Below are 17,878 nucleotides of genomic sequence, written 5' to 3'. Positions count from 1 at the left end.
TTTTATTTCATTTGCTGTGATAGCAGGCTGTGATGGATGCACTCTGGTAGACACTGTCATTCTGGGCCCAGAGAGGTGATGTGAGTCCCCAAAGCCACATATCCTGGAGCAGCAGACCTGAGACAAACTCCAGATGCCCTGTCTTCCGTCCCTGGTTCAGTCATTGGAATCAGAGAACCACAGAATATCAGAGATCAAAGGGCATTAAAGGCTATCGAGTCTATCTCTTTTCTTTCTGAGATGGGGAAACTGAGGCTCAGGGAAGTGAAGCAGCTGGTTCAAAGTCACATGGCCTGCTAATGGCAGAGCCAGGATCAGGGCCCAAGTATACTGAGCATCCCAGCACAGTGTTCTTATTTACTTGTTAGTCAGAGTGAAAACCTGCTAACAGAGCTGGGGGAGCCCCTAACAAGGTATTGTGTCAATGCACCATGTGCTGGCACAGTTAACACTGTGGGGGCCTGAGACACAGCTCCCTTACACTCATAAGTCCTTGGAGTCCAAGCTGCCTCCTGCAGCAAGGACTGCCCATTCTCAGGGAGGGCTCTGGACAGAAAAGGGGATGGTCTCCAAGCAGCATGAGCCCTGGAGAAGAAAAGAGCTGGCTGGGGAGGAGTGACTGGAAGCCTGGGAAGCAGGCATCCTGCAGGTGGGAAACTGGCAGTGCCCACCAGCTCAGTGGGAGTGGATTGGAAGTAGGGGGGATGGGTGGAGGGAGAGTCTGGGAATCCAGGCTTGGAAGGCGGGCCAGGAAGGATTTACACTCTTGTTGGCTCAGATGCCCCACCTGACCCCTTCAGTGACTTCAGGCCCATTCACATGCAAATCCCCAGGGGACTAGGAGGCTGCGCCCAGGGTTGAGGACAGGAAAATTGCTGGAGGACTGACTGCTAAAGACAAAGCCTGGCTGTGTTCTTCCTCAGCTGGGCTGCCTGGCTCAAGGTGCGTCACAGTCTGGACTGGAGTGAAAGTACTGATTAAGTAAGTGCTGAGTGGACAGAGGGGCCTGCCAGGGTCCAGTGTCACCTAGCAGTTCCAGGAATGTGTGAGCTGGTTTTGTCCTCTGCCACGGCCCAGGCCTCTGCCCCACCCTAGCCCAAATGCACCGCCTCAGATTTTTCCATGCAGAGAGCTGGAATAGGAACCAAACAGCCTGGGTTCTGGTCACTGCTCTGCCACTCACCATTTTAACCTTCCTGGGCAATGGTGTGCGGGAGCCAGCTTGTACCAGCTTATAGGAGCCAACTGCCAACTTTTCAAGGTTTTTTGTGACCCTGTTCTTAAATACAGCCATCATGAAAAATCAAGTTTCATAAACTTACATATAACTTATATATATATCAAAAACAGATTATATAAAAACTCATCACCTACTAACTATTTTAGCATTTTACTATTATCTATGCTCTTGAGATATTATATCTAGTACGTGAGTGGTGAGTGGTGGGCTATTGTGCATCTCTTCTCCCTTCCCAACCCAGATCCAGCTGTGAATCATTTACGAGAACAACACTATGTTCAGGCTGAGTTTTCACAAACATACAAGGTGGACATTAGTTCTGTCCTCTAAGAGTCAAGAGGTCAAATAAAAAAACTGGTGTGAAAGCAGCTTGTCAAGTCTGCCACTGCCTGTCAGCATTTAGCAGGGACCTTATTTTCCAGCCCCCTGATGAGCAGCAGGCTCTCCTTCCCTGTCCCCAGCACCTCTCTCTTCATTTCCCATCCCTGTCCCTCTGCTCCAGCCACACTGCCATCCCTGCTGTTCTTCAAACACACCCAGCCTTTGCACTGGCTGTTCTCCCCAATGGGAATGCTTTTCCCAGAAAGCCACATGGCTAACTTTCTCAGCTTCTTCAAGTCTTTGCTCAGATGTCACCCCTTCAATGAGGACTATCCTGCCCAACATATTTCAATCATAACCCCCACCCTGGTTCACAGGGCCCCTTTTTACCCTGCTCTATTTCATTGCCTATCACCTTATGACTCACTATATAATGTACTTATGGATTATGTTCAATGTTTATTGTCTGTTTCCCCCAGTGCAATGTCAGTACCCTGTGGGCGGGGATTTTTGTCTGTTTTAATTACTTCTATACCCCAAGCTCTGGTAAATAGTAGGCATTCAAGAAATACATTTGTCAAATAAATGGATATGTTCTGTTCCCTAATTTTTCCTTTATGAATGAGCACACCAAAGTAAACTCAACTTCGCTTTTTACTAAGGTGTATCTGAGAGCTGCCTGTGTACACACCAGCACACAGATTTGCACACCAGGTGTGCCCATACCTCGGGGCACACTCCCCTCAAACTCCCCCACACTTGAGCACATTCTCTGTCCCAGCACTGTGACCTTCCTTCTGCTTTCCATCACCCATAGCCTGTGCTGTTTGCACTTCCTGCATAAAATTCATGGTTTTTTTCCCACACTTTTCTGAAGCTCATTTTCACCTCTTGATTCTTCTGAATCAGCTAGAATTGGTGTTTGGGAGCTAGTACCTCTGTAGTGAAAAAATCGCACCAGGGAATACAATTAAAATTCACGAGAGACATTTATCCATTTCTCATTCTCTTTTCTTTCAGGATCCAAGGCCTCCTGTCCACTCCCACAGAATTAGCAGAGCTACTGCAGTAGCTGGGGTCAGCCACAGCCTGGAGGTTGAGTAAACACAGAGCTCTGCACAGAAATTAGGGGCGGAGGTCAGAGCAGGGCCATAGAGGGACTCATCTCTCAGTTATGCAGCAGGATGCAGACTGACCAATGAGGCCTGGGGAAGTGGGCGGTGGAGTGGGAGGTACAGACCATCAGGACTGAAAGGGCTTGCAGAGGCCAGCGAGTCCAATTTTCTCTCTGGCCAGATGGGGAAACTGAGGACCAAAGCAGAGAGGTGACTTGCCCAATGTCTCAGCAGAAGTCAGTGATTGATTTCTAGACCAGAGTCCTTTCCTTTATGCTCACCATCAGGAGACATATGCCTTTTTCTGTTCTGCCTCAGGACTGTGCTCATTGCTGGGAAAAAACATGGAGATGGGCCCTGAACTTATGAGGCTGATAGTCTAGTGCCGTGGTCAGCAAACTGTGGCTCACGAGCCACATGCGGCTCTTTGGCCCCTTGATTGTGGCTCTTCCTAAGCCTTAGGAGTACCCTAATTAAGTTAATAGCAATGTATCTACCTATATAGTTTAAGTTTAAAAAATTTGGCTCTCAAAAGAAATTTTCAATCGTTGTACTGTTGATATTTGGCTCTGTTGACTAATGAGTTTGCCGACCACTGGTCTAGTGGAATGACCTTGAGTTCACCACTAGAACTTGTGTATCACAAACAGATAAATTGAGCATTTCCCAGCTTTCATAGCCCAGACTCCATTTCCAATTATTTTTAGTAAAATATTTTTCTCTCAAAATCAGGATAAAAGAGTTCTTTAACAAAATCTAGACAACACAGGATCCTTAAGGTCCTTTCGTTTTACTAAATTTTACTGAGTTACTCTGATAGGCAGTGTTGCCTTAGAAAAAAATGTGTAGCCAGGAAGCATATCAAGGTCCCTACCAGGATAAAGTCTGTTCTGAGTGGGACTGAGTGAAGATAAAAATCATGACTTGGAAGTAAAAAGACCAGGAATTGAGACTTGGCCTTCTATGGAGTCTTGGACAAATCCATTTAAGTTTTTTTGTGCTCAGTTTTCTTTTCTTTAAATTAGGTATGATAATCCCTGCTCTTCCTATTCCATGAGAATAAAGTGAGGCAATAGTTTAGAATCTGCCATAAGTTTGTGTTTCTACAGGTAAACACTAATGAGAAATAGCCTCCTGCACTTGAACAGGTCTTTCAAAGTACCTTTCTATAGATTGCCTGACAAGAGCAAGGTCATGAATAGACAACTAGTGGTAGAGATGAGAAAACTGGTATTTATTGAGCATCTACTGATACCAGGAGGCATTTTGTTACGCAGACCATTGCCATCATTACCACTGTAATAATATTTATTGAGCTAATCGCAGATGTCTAGGACATAGGTCATTAAAGCATTGATCTCATTTGGCATTCCCAAGAAGCTCATGAGACAGACATTATTATTATTACCCACAGTTTACAATAAGAGGTGGAGGCAGGGCCTGACCCCAGTTCTGACTGGTTCTAAAGCCTGATTTTTTTTAAATATGTTGTTTTATTATTAGATCAGTTAGAAACTGTACTTCTTTTTTTAAAAAAATATATTTTATTGATTTTTTACAGAGAGGAAGGGAGTGGAATAGAGAGTCAGAAACATCGATGAGAGAGAAACATCGACCAGCTGCCTCCTGCACACCCACCACTGGGGATGTGCCTGCAACCAAGGTACATGCCCTTGACCGGAATCGAACCTGGGACCTTTCAGTCTGCAGGCCGACGCTCTATCCACTGAGCCAAACCGGTTACAGCTAAAGCCTGATTTTTGAACCCTTGAGCATGACTGCCTTTTGCAGTGTTGATTTCACTTACAGCCATTATCTCATTTAAACCCTCCCACAACCTTTGAGAAAAGTACTGTATCATTATAAACTTTTTCCGTTACTGATTACAAAACCAATGCTTAGAAAGATTGAGAAGCTTAGGGAAATGCACTATTGAACTCCTATTTACCCTACAAGACTTATCTCAAGCATTAACTATTTCCAAAGCCTTTCCTGAACACCCAGAAATGACCACTCCCCAATCTATATACTGCCTTATACCACATGTGTTAATTGCCTAGCTTTACTTTATTAATTATGTACTTGTCTCATAAGAATTCCTTGAGGACAGGTACTCATCTTTGTGGACCCTGCCTTTAGTGCAGTGTTGAGTTTATGGAAAGTTTTCAATAAGATTCTTGGACTTCATTCCATAGATGGTGGGGAGACATTGAAAGATTTTGAGATGGCACAATCAAAGCAATGTTTTTCCTTTGGACACATATAGAGGGTGGACTGAATGAGGAGAGACTGACAGCTGGTAGACATTTAGGAGGCTATTGCAATAGGCTAGGTGAGAAGAATAAGAATTGGAACTAAGTGGCTAACAGTGGCAAGAATGGAAGAAAAGCTGAATACATCAAGGATATAGAGTTAACAGAGGAACAGTGGTGTTATATCACATGAGCATTTAACAGATGCCAATTGAGCTATTTGCACTCAATGAGTAAAAGAGAGAAGAGAATAAAAACTGCATGCAGGTTTTTATTGTCTACCTTTCCAATGAAACAGATGTCATGGAGTGAAATTGAAAATAGGATGTGTGCATATGCTGTCCCCTTGGTGGTTCTGGTTTCTAAGTACCTCCTTCAGTAACAACAGCTCCAGGGCTTCTTTCTAAGCACAAGTTGACCACTTCATCTGATGCTCAACCAAAAGAACTGTAATTTGTTGCATTTATGAGAAAAAAGTCCCTTCTGGATATACTGTAAGACAGTGCTCTAATATATTTAGGAGGTTGAGTAAGTTTGACTATGGACAATGTTTGCCTTATATTGTACTTATATTACATTACACTTAAAAAAAAACCCTGAGCATCTGTATATGGAACTCCACTGCCATTTAATTTTTTTAAAAGAAGAAAGAGACTGAAAATCTTGAGATATAAATTTTGGTCCCAGTGTGACCTTGGCCAATAAATTTCCCTTCCCTAGGCTTTTATCATAATGATGATAGAATTGAATTATGATTTTTGAAGTCTTAGCTACATATATATGAGGGTTACATTGGCCTTAGAGACCATCTTGTTCAAGTTCCTATATACCAGTGACCCCGTATAGAAGTAGTCACTTGCCCATGGTTAACCTACTTAGAAGAGAAAGACCACAAGAATCCAGGCTTACCGACTCCCTGGCCAGCATCTGTGCTCTGATCTCACCTGCAACATTAACCAGCTGTGATTTGTATGCCTCATCTGTGCACTGCAGGAATCCACACATTGCAGACACATTCCAAGGAAGCAGATGCTGTTGTGCAGATGTGTATGCATTTTGAAGACCAAGGACTGCAAGGAATCAGGTCGGAGAGAGGAATTTTCTAAAATGGGGGCATCTGGACTGCAGCCTTGGGGGTCCTGGTCTTCTGTAAGCTACTGATATGCAGTGTCAGCAGTGTGGTCATATCACCCTGATGGATCAGGGTGGGAAGGGTGGTCTGTGGGTTTGGGCTGCGCTGAAAAGGGTTCTTGTGAACTGGAGGGTTCTTTAAACCCACTACAAAGTCTACCAAGGCAATTTAGTCGCAGAGTGATAAAGCCTCAAAACAGGGCATATTATATGAGCATTTAACATCTCTGGATAGAAATCATCAAATGGAAATCAGTGTTATTTAAAAAGGACAGCAGTGGAATGATATGTTTACAAGTTTTCTTTAAATGACATGTCACTAAGGCATCCCCAGCAGACTGTAGGCTCTTAATGGAGTGCTTATGGCCATGGAACCTTGAGAAGTGGCCATCGTAACATATCATTACTGGTTTATGGCATTATTCTAACCAGAAAATTAAGGGTTTGGTGGGCTTATCTGGAAAATTCTGGCAAGGAGGATTAGGATTAGAATTCTGTAATTTAAGGGACTTTAGTGAATATCTCATCTCACCTCTTTATGGACCAGATGAAAAAAACAGAATTTTGGAGAGAATGTTGACTTATCCAGGAGTGGTGTGGTATGCTCATACTCATGCAGATGGAAAGCGAAGAGTCTTCCTCTCATTAAGTAGCCAGGAAAGAAACATATTCTGGGGTCGAAGGTGGTAGGGCAATTAGAAAAAGGGAATGGGTTTCAACTATATGTAGAAGGCTTTTGGGTTTGGGAGTTCAGAGTCCAGAGTACTAGTCTTGTCCCTGAATTATGAGCTCCAGTCACCTCTTCTGTCCAACAGGAACGTAAGCAACAGTCAAGTTATAATTCCCGATAGGTGTGAACTTCAGGGTGACCAAGGAGGATGAGTGAGCAGAGTGAGCTTCAGAGCCACCTTCACTCTGAGCAGCCCCACTTCTGTTTTCTCTATTGGCTGACTAGAAGATTTCTTAGAAGAAAGCGTTCATTGGGACATAATATTTGAAAAACAACAAATTTTGTGTGGGACTAGATGAGTATGCGGAGGGCCTCAGCATCCTGATATTCTGTGAGTTCTTGACTCCAGGAGAGGAACTGTGCAAGGCATGTGTGGCCAAGGGCACAGGACCTGTCTCCATATGAGCACCAGTTGTCAGCTGACCAGGGCACAGTGTCCTGCAAAGGAAGGCCTGCTCAGGCCTCATGGCTGCTGGAGCCTCTGCAGGGAGGCTAATGCTGGTGCTGGTTGGCATTCTAGAAGGGAGTCAGCTGGACAAGCTCAAGTAAAGAAATGCGTCTTGCCCTCTCTGCCCAAGGTGTTAATTCCTTCCTCCAAAGATTTTGGCAAAATGTGTCTGGGGCAGAGCTACAAGAACTGCAGGGCACTTCAGGTAGGCAGCTCAGTTTCTGCATTGTCTCAAGCAGACTGATCTTTGGTTATAAGTCTGATTTTGGAGCAAAGTGAGTATTACAAGATTTTCTTGTCCACTCCCAATCATTTGGAAATTAATGGCAGATACGGGACTAGAACAGGCATTTCCTGAAACCCAGGCAAGAACTTAAGACTATGCTCTCCTTCCAGAAAGTTTAGTTCCATCTCCTTGGGCTTTCAGAAAGGTGTTTCACCTGCCTGGATAGAAACCATTAATCAATTTCCAACATATTCTTCAGCCAGAAAGGTCAAGCTTTGGGTAGAAATGTATTCCAGTGTCCTTAATTCAGTGTCAGAAAGGTCTTCAGATTCTATTGTTGCCCTTGAACAGTACCTTGTCATTTTTTCCCACTACAAAACACAGCTGATGTCAGCTCCTTAATCTCCTTTGCCAGGAGACTGAATTTATTTGGGGCAAAGGAATAAGTTAAATCCTCTATTGTGTGTTTGTCATCTTCATAAAGGAGTCCTAACAAGGTCAAACCTGGCATCTGTCTGAATAAGAGGAAAACTTGTGAGAAATGATTGCTCAATGCATATGAACTGAGAGAGAGTCAATTCTAGGGGTAGAGAGGGGGGCGGGATAATGAAAATAAGCCATTGTTGCAGCCAAAGGAAAAAAAATCTGTACATTTATGGTCGTGAGGCTTCTGCTACCAATAAAATCAAGTGTTCTCACTGAGAAAATTTCTTGATGGTTGACATGTTTGAAAGTAGAGGAAAGAAGCAGTTAGGAAGTTCACATCTAGCCTTGTCTGAATCTATGGAGTGTACTGTCTTATTTAGCCAATGTTTGGTCACCTTCCTTCTGGTGAAGTCCACATATTCAAGACTAACTTGGCTTTATGACCAGTATTTGTTGGGGAATTGGGCTGGGGGATTCTGCTAACCTAATGCCCCTACCCATAATCTATCTTCTCTTAGGGTTTGGTTCTGGCAGAGGCTAGATTATATCCTAAAGGACATAATTGTCCAGTTTGTCAGAAATTTCAATTTAGGATGATGCATGCTTAGGGTCTTGGTGAACAACCCCTGCCTGAGAGGTTGGCTCCACTTGTCAGCCTCTCATTGTCATTACTCTTTTCCATCTTGTGCAGCGGCTATTTTCTGGGCTCATCTTTCTTTGAAAGGGGCCAGATCTTTTGTATCCCTAAATTCTCATAGTCCCTAGCACAAAACATTCAAAGAGGGGCAGCATTCCTTAGAGCAATGGTTTTCAAATGAGGAGATTTTGCCTCTCTGGGGGTATTGGCAAGATCTGGAGACATTTTTGGTGCTCACAACTCAAGAGGGAAGTGCTATTGGCATCTAGTAAGTAGAAGCCAGGGATGTTGTTAAAAATTGTATAATTCTCAAAACAGCTTTCCTTAACAACGAATGATCTGGCTCAAAATGTCAATAGTGTGGAAATTTAGAAACTTTGCCATGGAGTACCAATTTGGAAGCTTTTTAAGTCACAAAACCCTTGTTGCAAGTAATATTTTTTTGATTCAGACCCAACATAAATGATAAGCAACATCCAGCAATTAAAATGAGTTTAAGCAGGGTAGGAGTTCACAGCCCCACTTACCAGGCTTCCCCTGCCTATAGTAGCTTTGTAACCCCCTGCAGTATCCTGGGGCTCAGTGGATCACAACTTGTATAGTCAAAAAAGCATGGGAATGACAGTCACAAGACATGGGTTTAGATCCTTGTTTTGCCACTTTCTAGCTATACAACTTTGGGTGAGTTGCTTTACCTTCTTGGATTTTTTCTTGGCCTTTTAAATGGGATAGTAGTACCTGTCTCATAGGATTGTTTTAAAGGTTGAATAAGATTATAAGTGTAAAAGCACCTTGCAAACTCACTACTTTGTTGTTGATCAAACATTCTGGCTAATACAAGGCTAACTCTTGTTGAAATATTGGCTGTGGAAAATGAGTCTATAATAATCCTAACAATATGCAAAGTCTGCTCTAGAGTTGTTTGATGAGAACCTCTTCCAGGAAGTCAGAGAAAGTTTAGAAAGCAGGTTCTCATCTTTTCAAATCAGACACAACCTTAATAAACTCAATCTCTCAGAAGTACTCCAATCATATTTTTTTTTCATTTAAATTAAAGAAAGAAGGAAAGAAAGAAAGAAAGAAAGAAAGAAAGAAAGAAAGAAAGAAAGAAAGAAAGAAAGAAAGAAAGAAAGTTCTCCAACCTTTCTTAGCCTCACTTTTAAAGAACAGCTTCCCATCCATGGTCTTGTTTGTGGGCTCTCTCTAAATTCCAGGGAATACTGTGTTGATTATTTCTGCCCCTCATCCATGTGTTTTTTCTTTACATTCCCCTCTGATAGCGACCCCCACCCTTGCCTATACCTTTTGCTGATTAAAATACAAACTCCTTAGCATCACATTCAAGGCCCCTCAGAATCTCTCCCCAATCTAACCTTCCAATCTCACCTCCTACTGTCTGCTACTGGATGTCCTACACTCCTCAAAACACTTGATCATTACTTAGGGAACTAGGCAATGCTTTCTAGTGCCTCAGATTTCGACACACTTACAGATGTGTTTCAGTCTGATTAATGCTTATGTTGGCGTCCCACCCCTTTTCTGCTTTTGTGAATTAAAAGTGACCTTGGAGTAGAGGCTAATGAAAACATTAAAGACTTTGAGAACAGAAATAAAAAGAGGAAGCTGTGTTTGGCTGAGTTACACTTTGCCAGCCTCAGTTTTCCTCTTGGTCCTTTCTCGGTTTATGTACTCAGCCTACACCTAGCATGCCACTCACACCTTCATTCATCATGTTGTAACCTTTTGTGTCTCCCTCACTGGACTGCCAGCAAGGAAGTAAGCACAGCATCTAATTCATCTAGGTTTCCCTAACTCCCAGCAGATTCCCCAATAGACATCCTGGCCCAGTTAGGGAATATCAGGGGTCTCACCTTCACAAAGTCATATTCACAAAGATAGGAGGATTCCAAGTTGAAGTGCATGAAGTAAAGCTTGATCCGAAATCCTTCTGGAACAGTGATATTCCAAGTCACTCTCGAATCACTCGGGTAGGAGTCTGGATAGCCAGGCGACTGAATCTGGCCAAACATATTGTTAAGCTCCACAGTGTGGGCCAAAGCCTTCCACAAGGAGAAGCACAAAGCATGATAAAGAGGGAGCCACCTAAAAGACAAAAATGGATCACCTTACATTCACGGACACAGTTCCTCACCATTTAACTAAGTCAGCAGCCAGAGATCAAGTTCTCAGCATATCTCGGCCACTGACTTCTGCCTTTACTCCTCCCCTGTGGGTCTTGCTTACCCAGTCTAGAATACAGAAAACGGTAACTCAGTGATTTCTAAAGTTTCTGTCAGTTGTGCTCTTTTGAAGATTTGATAATACTATTAAACTTTCCCAGCAAATACCACATTTGGGACTCTGACACATATCATTTTTCTGTTGAAAATGTAAATTTCATAATCAGGTAAAAGTTATTATTTCTTCAGCTCAACCTCATTTAAGAATTATAACCCCTTTTGTTTTCTAAAAAGTAATAGTAACATAGTAATCTTGGGATGAGATTTGTGCTCAATGATGCAGTACCTTACACAAATTTAACAAAATTAATCAAGGTATGCAAATTTTTGAATTAAGAAAGACTCAGTAAAACAAAATTTTTCCCTCTTGGTAAGTGTTCTTATAAAATGATCAAAACCCTACAATTTATTTCCAGCTGTAGGAATGAAAAAGAATGAACTATTAAAAGAATTGGATAAAGGGCAAGGAAAACTCAATAAAACTTACAGAACACACCCAATGTGACTGATGCAATAGAGGCAGAATGTTCAAGGCTTGTCAAAGCCCTAATGGTCAATATACACCACACCAAGCATCTAATAGATTGACCCCTCCCCTACCCAAGCAAGACCCAAGGACCTTGAATTCAAACATCCCAAACCTGGCTCATCAAGTTTTCCCATAAGTACTATTGCTTCCCAAGGTCAGTTGATGTAAACGTTCTTATATGAAATACTGAAATACTGGAGGCCTGGTGCACAAAATTCATGCATGGGGAGGGTCCCTCAGCCCAGCCTGCACCCTCTCGCAATCTGGGACCCCTCAGGGGATGTCCAATTGCCAGTTTAGGCCTGATCCTGCAGGGCCTAAACCGCAGTCAGACATTGCTCTCACAATCCGGGACTGCTGGCTCCTAACCGCTGGCCTACCTGCCTGCCTGATCGCCCCTAACGACTCTGCCTGCCTGCCTGATTGCCCCTAATCACTCTGCCTGCCTGCCTGATGCCCCTAACTGCTCAGCTGCCTGCCTCATCGCTCCTAACCACCTCTACCTGCCTGCCTGATCTCCCCAACCACTTGCCTTCCTGCCTGATCGCCCCAACCACTCACTTGCCTGATCACCCCTAACCACTCTGCCTGCTGGCCTGATTGCCTCTAACTGCTTGCCTACCTGCTTGATGGTTCCTAACCGCCTCTGCCTCGGCCCTTGCTGCCGCAGCTTCATCCAGAAGGACGTCTGGAATGACGTCTGGAATGTCGTTTGGCTGTCCAGTCTAATTAGCATATTACACTTTTATTATTATAGATTGCTATTGCATCCTAAGTGGTCTCCCTGCCTCCACTTTATACTATTCAGCAATCTTCCTCCAAGGTTGATTTACTAATACACAGATGTGACCATGGTAAAGCATCTGCTCCCGGGTTGGCTGATGATCCCTTTTTGATCTAGTGCTGATCTGTCTATCCACCTTCATCTCAGTGCCAGCCATACTTTGGCATGCCATGCCCACCCATAACTCAGCCTTCTTCCACATGCTGTAATCATTCCCACCTAATTGTCTTATTTCTCCTCCATCATCCAGTTTAAAGCTTCTGATGCTATGGAGTATCTTTCACTCAATTGAGCACATATCACACTGCACTGCTTTAGGGGAACAGCCCCTGAAGTTCGATGTATTGGGGTTCAAATCCCAATTTTTCTGCTTATTGGCCATGAAATCTTGGGTAATTAGTCTCTCTGAGCTCCAATTTCCTCATATAAAAATGGGATTATCTCTAATTAAAAAACTCACATGAGCATTCAAGGTTATGTATATAAAGGACCTAGTGTAGAGCTTAATATATAATCAGTAATGACTGAATGAGTGAATAGATGAATGAAATGGGGCCACAGTCTTATACAGCCCCAAAAGTCAACGCTGGGAAATTATACCAGCATTTTAGGATTAATAGTTATATCTTTGCTAGTCAGGAGACTTTTTCCCAACCCTCTGTCCCACAAGTACAGATGCATATATGTGTATATGTGCATATGCATGAATTTTTGAATCTATATACATAGCTTTCTCATAATATTTACATAAAAGATAAATAGGTAAGTGCAAATAGGCCTAGAAGGATATCAGCAGGGTACTAGCAGTGGTTATCACTGACATAAAATATGAGTGTTTTTAATTTTATTTTTGTGTATAAAAAATGTTCAAATTTGTCTAGAAGGACCTGTACTATTTTTTTTCAATAAAAAGAAAACAATAAAATTACTTAAATTTTTTCCAAGCCCTTATAATAATGTGAGATGCAACTAAGGAAGCAAATTGTTTTAATCCAATTGCCGGGGTCAATATTTTTTTAAACCAGTCTGTTGGAGGAAGGGCCACAGAGGCAGAGAGAAGGGAAGGCATAAGTCCAAGTCTCTAGTGAATTCATAGGAAAGCTGAGTCCAGAAACTCTCACTCACAGGGCCCAGGCAGCCCTACATTCAAGGGAGGAAATATACCCATGTCAGCAGGGCAGGGAGTTCTGCTGCAGTGCTGCTTGGGGAGGGGAGAGTGCTGGTCCTGGGGCAGAAAAACTAGGTTCCAGTTCAGACTTTTACTTCATTTATCTGAACCATCTTGGGAAAGTCATGTTAGGTTTCTGTCTCTTCATCCATTTGGTGATAATAATGACTTCCTACAGGGCTGCTCTCAGAAAAAGGCGGTTGGAAAGTGCTTTGTTAACTGCCCAGCCCTAGGCAAACATTAGTTATGATTACTCCATCATGCTGCTTCCCAAAAAACAGGGGGGTTAGGAGTGACGGTTGGCTCCCAAATCGGACTTCCCTGTAATAGCGACATCCAGATTGTGCAAGGCTCAAAGGTCAACTTTCTCCATGGCTGCTTTTTCCAGACCACATGGAGGAGACTCAGCCTCCTACTGCGGGGCTGTCAAGGGCCGGCTGCTGACAGCCCAGAAGCCCAGGACCATGTGGGGTAGACAACTGTTTAGTGTGGGAGGATGGCCTGCGAAGCTTTCTGTTCTATTCTGTTTGCATCTCAAAACAGTCGAACATATGAAACAAATATCTCCTTGCACATAATGGGCTTGAGCATATGCTTGCTTGCTTTAGGGGCTGCAAATCAGAGGATATAAGTGTCGGCTTTCATTCCCCATCACACTCTCTGACTGTTTTTGGCTTCTTATACACCAGGCACCGGCTGTACAATTCCTGACACCTGCTATCTATATTCTAGCTAATCAAAAAAATTGAGCTACATTTGCTTGAAATGTCAAAAGTAATGTCGAAAACTGGGATTTCAGAGGCTCCAGTGTGGGAACAGGCCATCAGGAAAGATAAAAATGCCTGCATAGATTATGCAATGAGTAGTAATTTCTATCCTCTCCATTCACGCCCCTCACTTCAACCTGCACTACATCCAGACTGTCTCTGAGTAGAAGAGTTGAAAGGGACTGCATAGATCCCTTTGACAACACCCTTAGTTGACGGGTGATGAAAAGGATACCCCAAGAGGTGACATGTCATAGCCAATACCATATGGCAAATTAGCTTCAACAGAAGAAGGGAATAACCGAAGCTCACAGAGGAAGCTGGGTCCATGCCCATATGCCCAGGCATCTGGCCAAAGCAATTAATCCTGTGAAAAATAATTCAAAAACCCATGGCTTTATGTGAAAAATTTTGAAAAAGATACTAATACCAAAGCCCCTCCCCCAACAGATTCTAGTTTAATTGGTCTGGAGTGAGGGCCAGGCCTCGGCACTTTGAAGCATTACAGATGATGCTAATGTGCAGGAGGACTGGGAGATGCCTGTATAGAATGTTACTTGGTTGAGAGTCTGGTAGAATATGGTAGAAAAAACATTCAAGTCCTGGAGTTGAAGTCCAAAGACCCAAGTTTAAGTCTGAGCTTTCCAAATCATCCATGTGGCTTTGGGTAAATTGTTAACTGCTTTTATCGTCACTTTTTCATAAATCTTTACCTTATCCAAAATCTGAAAACCAGAAGAGACAGTGCCCATGAAAGGGTTTTGTAAACTCTCAAGTGCCCTTCTATAGGAGGCAAGACTCTTGGAAAACTTCTAGTGGAGCACTTTTCTGTAGTATTTGTGCTATTTAACAACTGAATGCAATTCAGCCAAAATTTATTGATTGCCTAACAGATAAGGAAACAGATATCATGCTACACACTGGGCATACAAATACAAAAAGATTCCGTATCTTAGGAGACAGTCAATCTTGGAAGAGGAGGTGGGCATTTAAACAAGGAGATGTGCAAAGACAAGAAGAGATGTAGCCCCAGAGGACAGAGGATGCTTATTCTGGGGATGTTGGCTAGGGAAGAGGAGGTGATGTTTGAGTTGACTGGAGCAATCAGGTCCCCTAGGTAGAAAATAAGGGGGAAGGATGTTCTGGGTTAAGGAATGGGTAAACGCAAAGACACAGAACTTGTTCATCAGCCCTGTAGTTTGGTATGACTGGGGCATTGGGGGTAGGGTGAGATTCAAACAGTGACAGATCAATCAAATTGTCATTGCATGTAGATGGCATACATTTCATCTCTTTTAGGAGAAAGGAATATGAAGTTAGATGGCAGATCTAAAATTACAATGGATTTAAAAAGAGCAGAATGTTCTTTTAAAAGAATTAACCTTAAAGACCCGATTACCTCTCTGAACCACAGGTAATCTGAGTTCAAAGAGTTAACAGTCTGAAGCCCCTCATTGATCCCAGACCCAGAAAAGTTGCTAGATGACTTTGCAAAAGAGAAACAAATAGAACCCCCTTTTTCAATGGAGAAGAAAATTAATGGGAAAAGAGGGGTTTAAGGACTTAACATCTGCAGTGTTTTTCTTTCCTTTCTTCTTCTTCCTTTTTTTTTAATTCTTAACAGCATTAACACTTATAAGTAGTAAAAACAATTACGGTGGTAAGGTTTTGAGACTTGCAGAGGAAAACTTACAAGGAATGTATGGTAGGAAGGATCAAGTAACTCAAACTATAGCTGAGGAATAGGGAATGTTGAAGAGCATAAAAACAATTAGAATTTAAAGTCCTCGGTTCAGAACCAAAGGCTCCTTTTAAAAAAATTAAAATTGTGCTATCCTGTAAGAGCCATTTGGTGCTATTGGTATTCTGATTCATACCACCAGCTGCCTCTGATTTCAGTCAGAAATTCAGAAATTTATAGAAAACTGTAAAACGGGGACAGGTTTTTAGTTTTCTAAATTGAGATTTTAACTGGCCAACTTCTGAGGGTTTAAGAAACCACAGAGCTGAGCTGTGGGAAGCTGGTTTCTTTTCCGGTCAGAACAAATAAACACACAAACACATATCTAACTCACAAAGTGTTGGGAGAGGTAAACCAATGTTCTTTGCAGAGGAGGAAAACAAAAAACTGAGCCTGTGGGCAGCAGGAGGAAAGTCTCATTCGCCAGCAGGCAGCACCCACACTGGCAGAAGGGGAATCTGAGCCTCAGCAGCCCTGGGCAGGATTTGCACAAAGTCTCCCGTTTCAAGTTGCATGTCTCCGGAGTCCCAGGAAGGCGCCCAGCTCAGTCTCCCTCTCAGAGCCCCAAGGATTGATAAGAAACCCTTTGTACCACCCATAGGACACAAAGGTGAGTCAGCCCAGAGACAAGGTCAGACCCCACAGGGCTATTTGACACCGGGTCCCTGAAGGGACAGCCTTGCCCATTCCTACCCTGGCACTCACCTCATTTTCTTGCCTTGGGTTCTCCTGGCTGCCTGGCCTTGGTCCTCCCCGGCCTGAGTTGTCTGTGAGCTCGTCCCCGATGTGGTGTCAGCGATGCCTTATCTTTGTTCTGAGGTCCCTGTGTGTCTCTGGAATTGGCTGGCATTCTCCATTCAGGTCACGCCTTCCCCTGCCTGCAACAGATCCCCTCTCCCCCTCTCTCCCTCTGCCTTTCTCTCTCTCTCTCTCTCTCTCTCTCTCTCTCTCTCTCTCTCTCTCTCTCCTCCCTCTTACACACACTCAGAGGAACCTGACAGAACAGAATCTGTCTTCCTGAAGAGATCTGCTCCTCCAGTTCCCTCCTTTATCCTGCTTGGCTGGCTCCAGTCCCTGAGAGAAAATAACTGAGTGGCTCAAATAGGTATTTGTGTCACCGTGTGTGTGTGTGAGTGTGTGTGTGTGTGTGTGTGTGTGTGTGTGTGAGTGTAGAGGGTGGAGGGGGGCAAAGTCTAATTTCTCGTCACTCTCCGGGGGCAAAGTCTAATTTCTCGTCACTCTCCCTTGCCAGATGGCTATAGTTTTCTGCTCTTTTTCAGGACATTGGCAAAAGGACACCAACTAAACAGAAATAACCAACCAAGAAGGCAATTCTAACATTGACACTGGGAAAGAAAACAGATCCCTGGTCCCCAGGTCTGTGGGCAAACAGCACAGGTTTTCCTGTGAGCACAGCTGCTGGCCGGGAATGTTTGGGAGCAGAGGCCCTGCAGTTGGCTCGGTGTTCCCACTGAAATACAGAACTTGTGCTGTTTACCAACTCAGAGGGTGCGGAGGTCTAACACAGCCAGAGAAGATGCTCCACAGTCAGAAAGTCCTGCACCCCGGTGTAGGAAGAGCCACGACTGTATATGTGTCCATATGCAGATTTGTGGAGAAATCAGCACCAGATCTAAACTGCGCTGAATAATAAGCGAAGTAACTCCCTTCACAACAATGACAACCAAATGGGCATAAAAAAGAGATTTTTACTGAGAACCTTTTCTGCGTTAGGCAGAGTGACACACAGATGTCATCTTAGTTACTCCCACCAACTTGTGAGGGTCATACCATTATACTCATTTTACAAATGGGAAAACTGAGGCTCAGAGAGGCTGCATGACTTGCCAAGATTGCCCAGCCCTTAGTTACTTCTTACTGCTACTACCACTAATAGTGATGTGTCAGACCCTGTCTAGTAATGTGTTAATTCCCTCCAATCATCTTTGTACCTCAGCTAGGTGGGTAGTAATAGTGTCGCCATTTTACAGGCGTTGACACTGCCCAGAGAGGGTAAGCAACTTACCCAAGGTCACACAGCTAGAAAGCAATGAGGAAAGAAATCTGAGCTCTAACTTATTATATTGTACTGCTTCTCAGTAATGTATTATAAATGCATGTGA

General features: G+C 43.3%; 1 protein-coding gene across 2 annotated transcripts in view; it reads right to left on the bottom strand.

Annotated features, from left to right (window-relative positions):
• MASP1 (mannan binding lectin serine peptidase 1) overlaps positions 1–16,693 on the bottom strand; it is a 62,873-nt gene extending 46,180 nt beyond the window's left edge. Inside the window, exons 1-2 of one of the 2 annotated variants that reach the window (XM_006084791.3) lie at positions 16,461–16,693; positions 10,398–10,629 (exon numbers count right to left, since the gene is read on the bottom strand). In XM_006084791.3, the coding sequence (XP_006084853.1) occupies positions 10,398–10,629; positions 16,461–16,465 (237 nt within the window). In that variant the 5' untranslated portion in view covers positions 16,466–16,693. The remainder of the gene's footprint in view (positions 1–10,397; positions 10,630–16,460) is intronic. The other variant, XM_006084792.3, reaches the window with a different exon arrangement.
• Between the last annotated feature and the right edge of the window lie 1,185 nt (positions 16,694–17,878).

This window comes from Myotis lucifugus, unplaced genomic scaffold (genome assembly GCF_000147115.1).
Source record: "Myotis lucifugus unplaced genomic scaffold, Myoluc2.0 scaffold_14, whole genome shotgun sequence".
NCBI classification, from domain to species: Eukaryota; Metazoa; Chordata; class Mammalia; order Chiroptera; family Vespertilionidae; genus Myotis; species Myotis lucifugus.
This window is presented reverse-complemented; position numbering and strand designations above follow the sequence as displayed.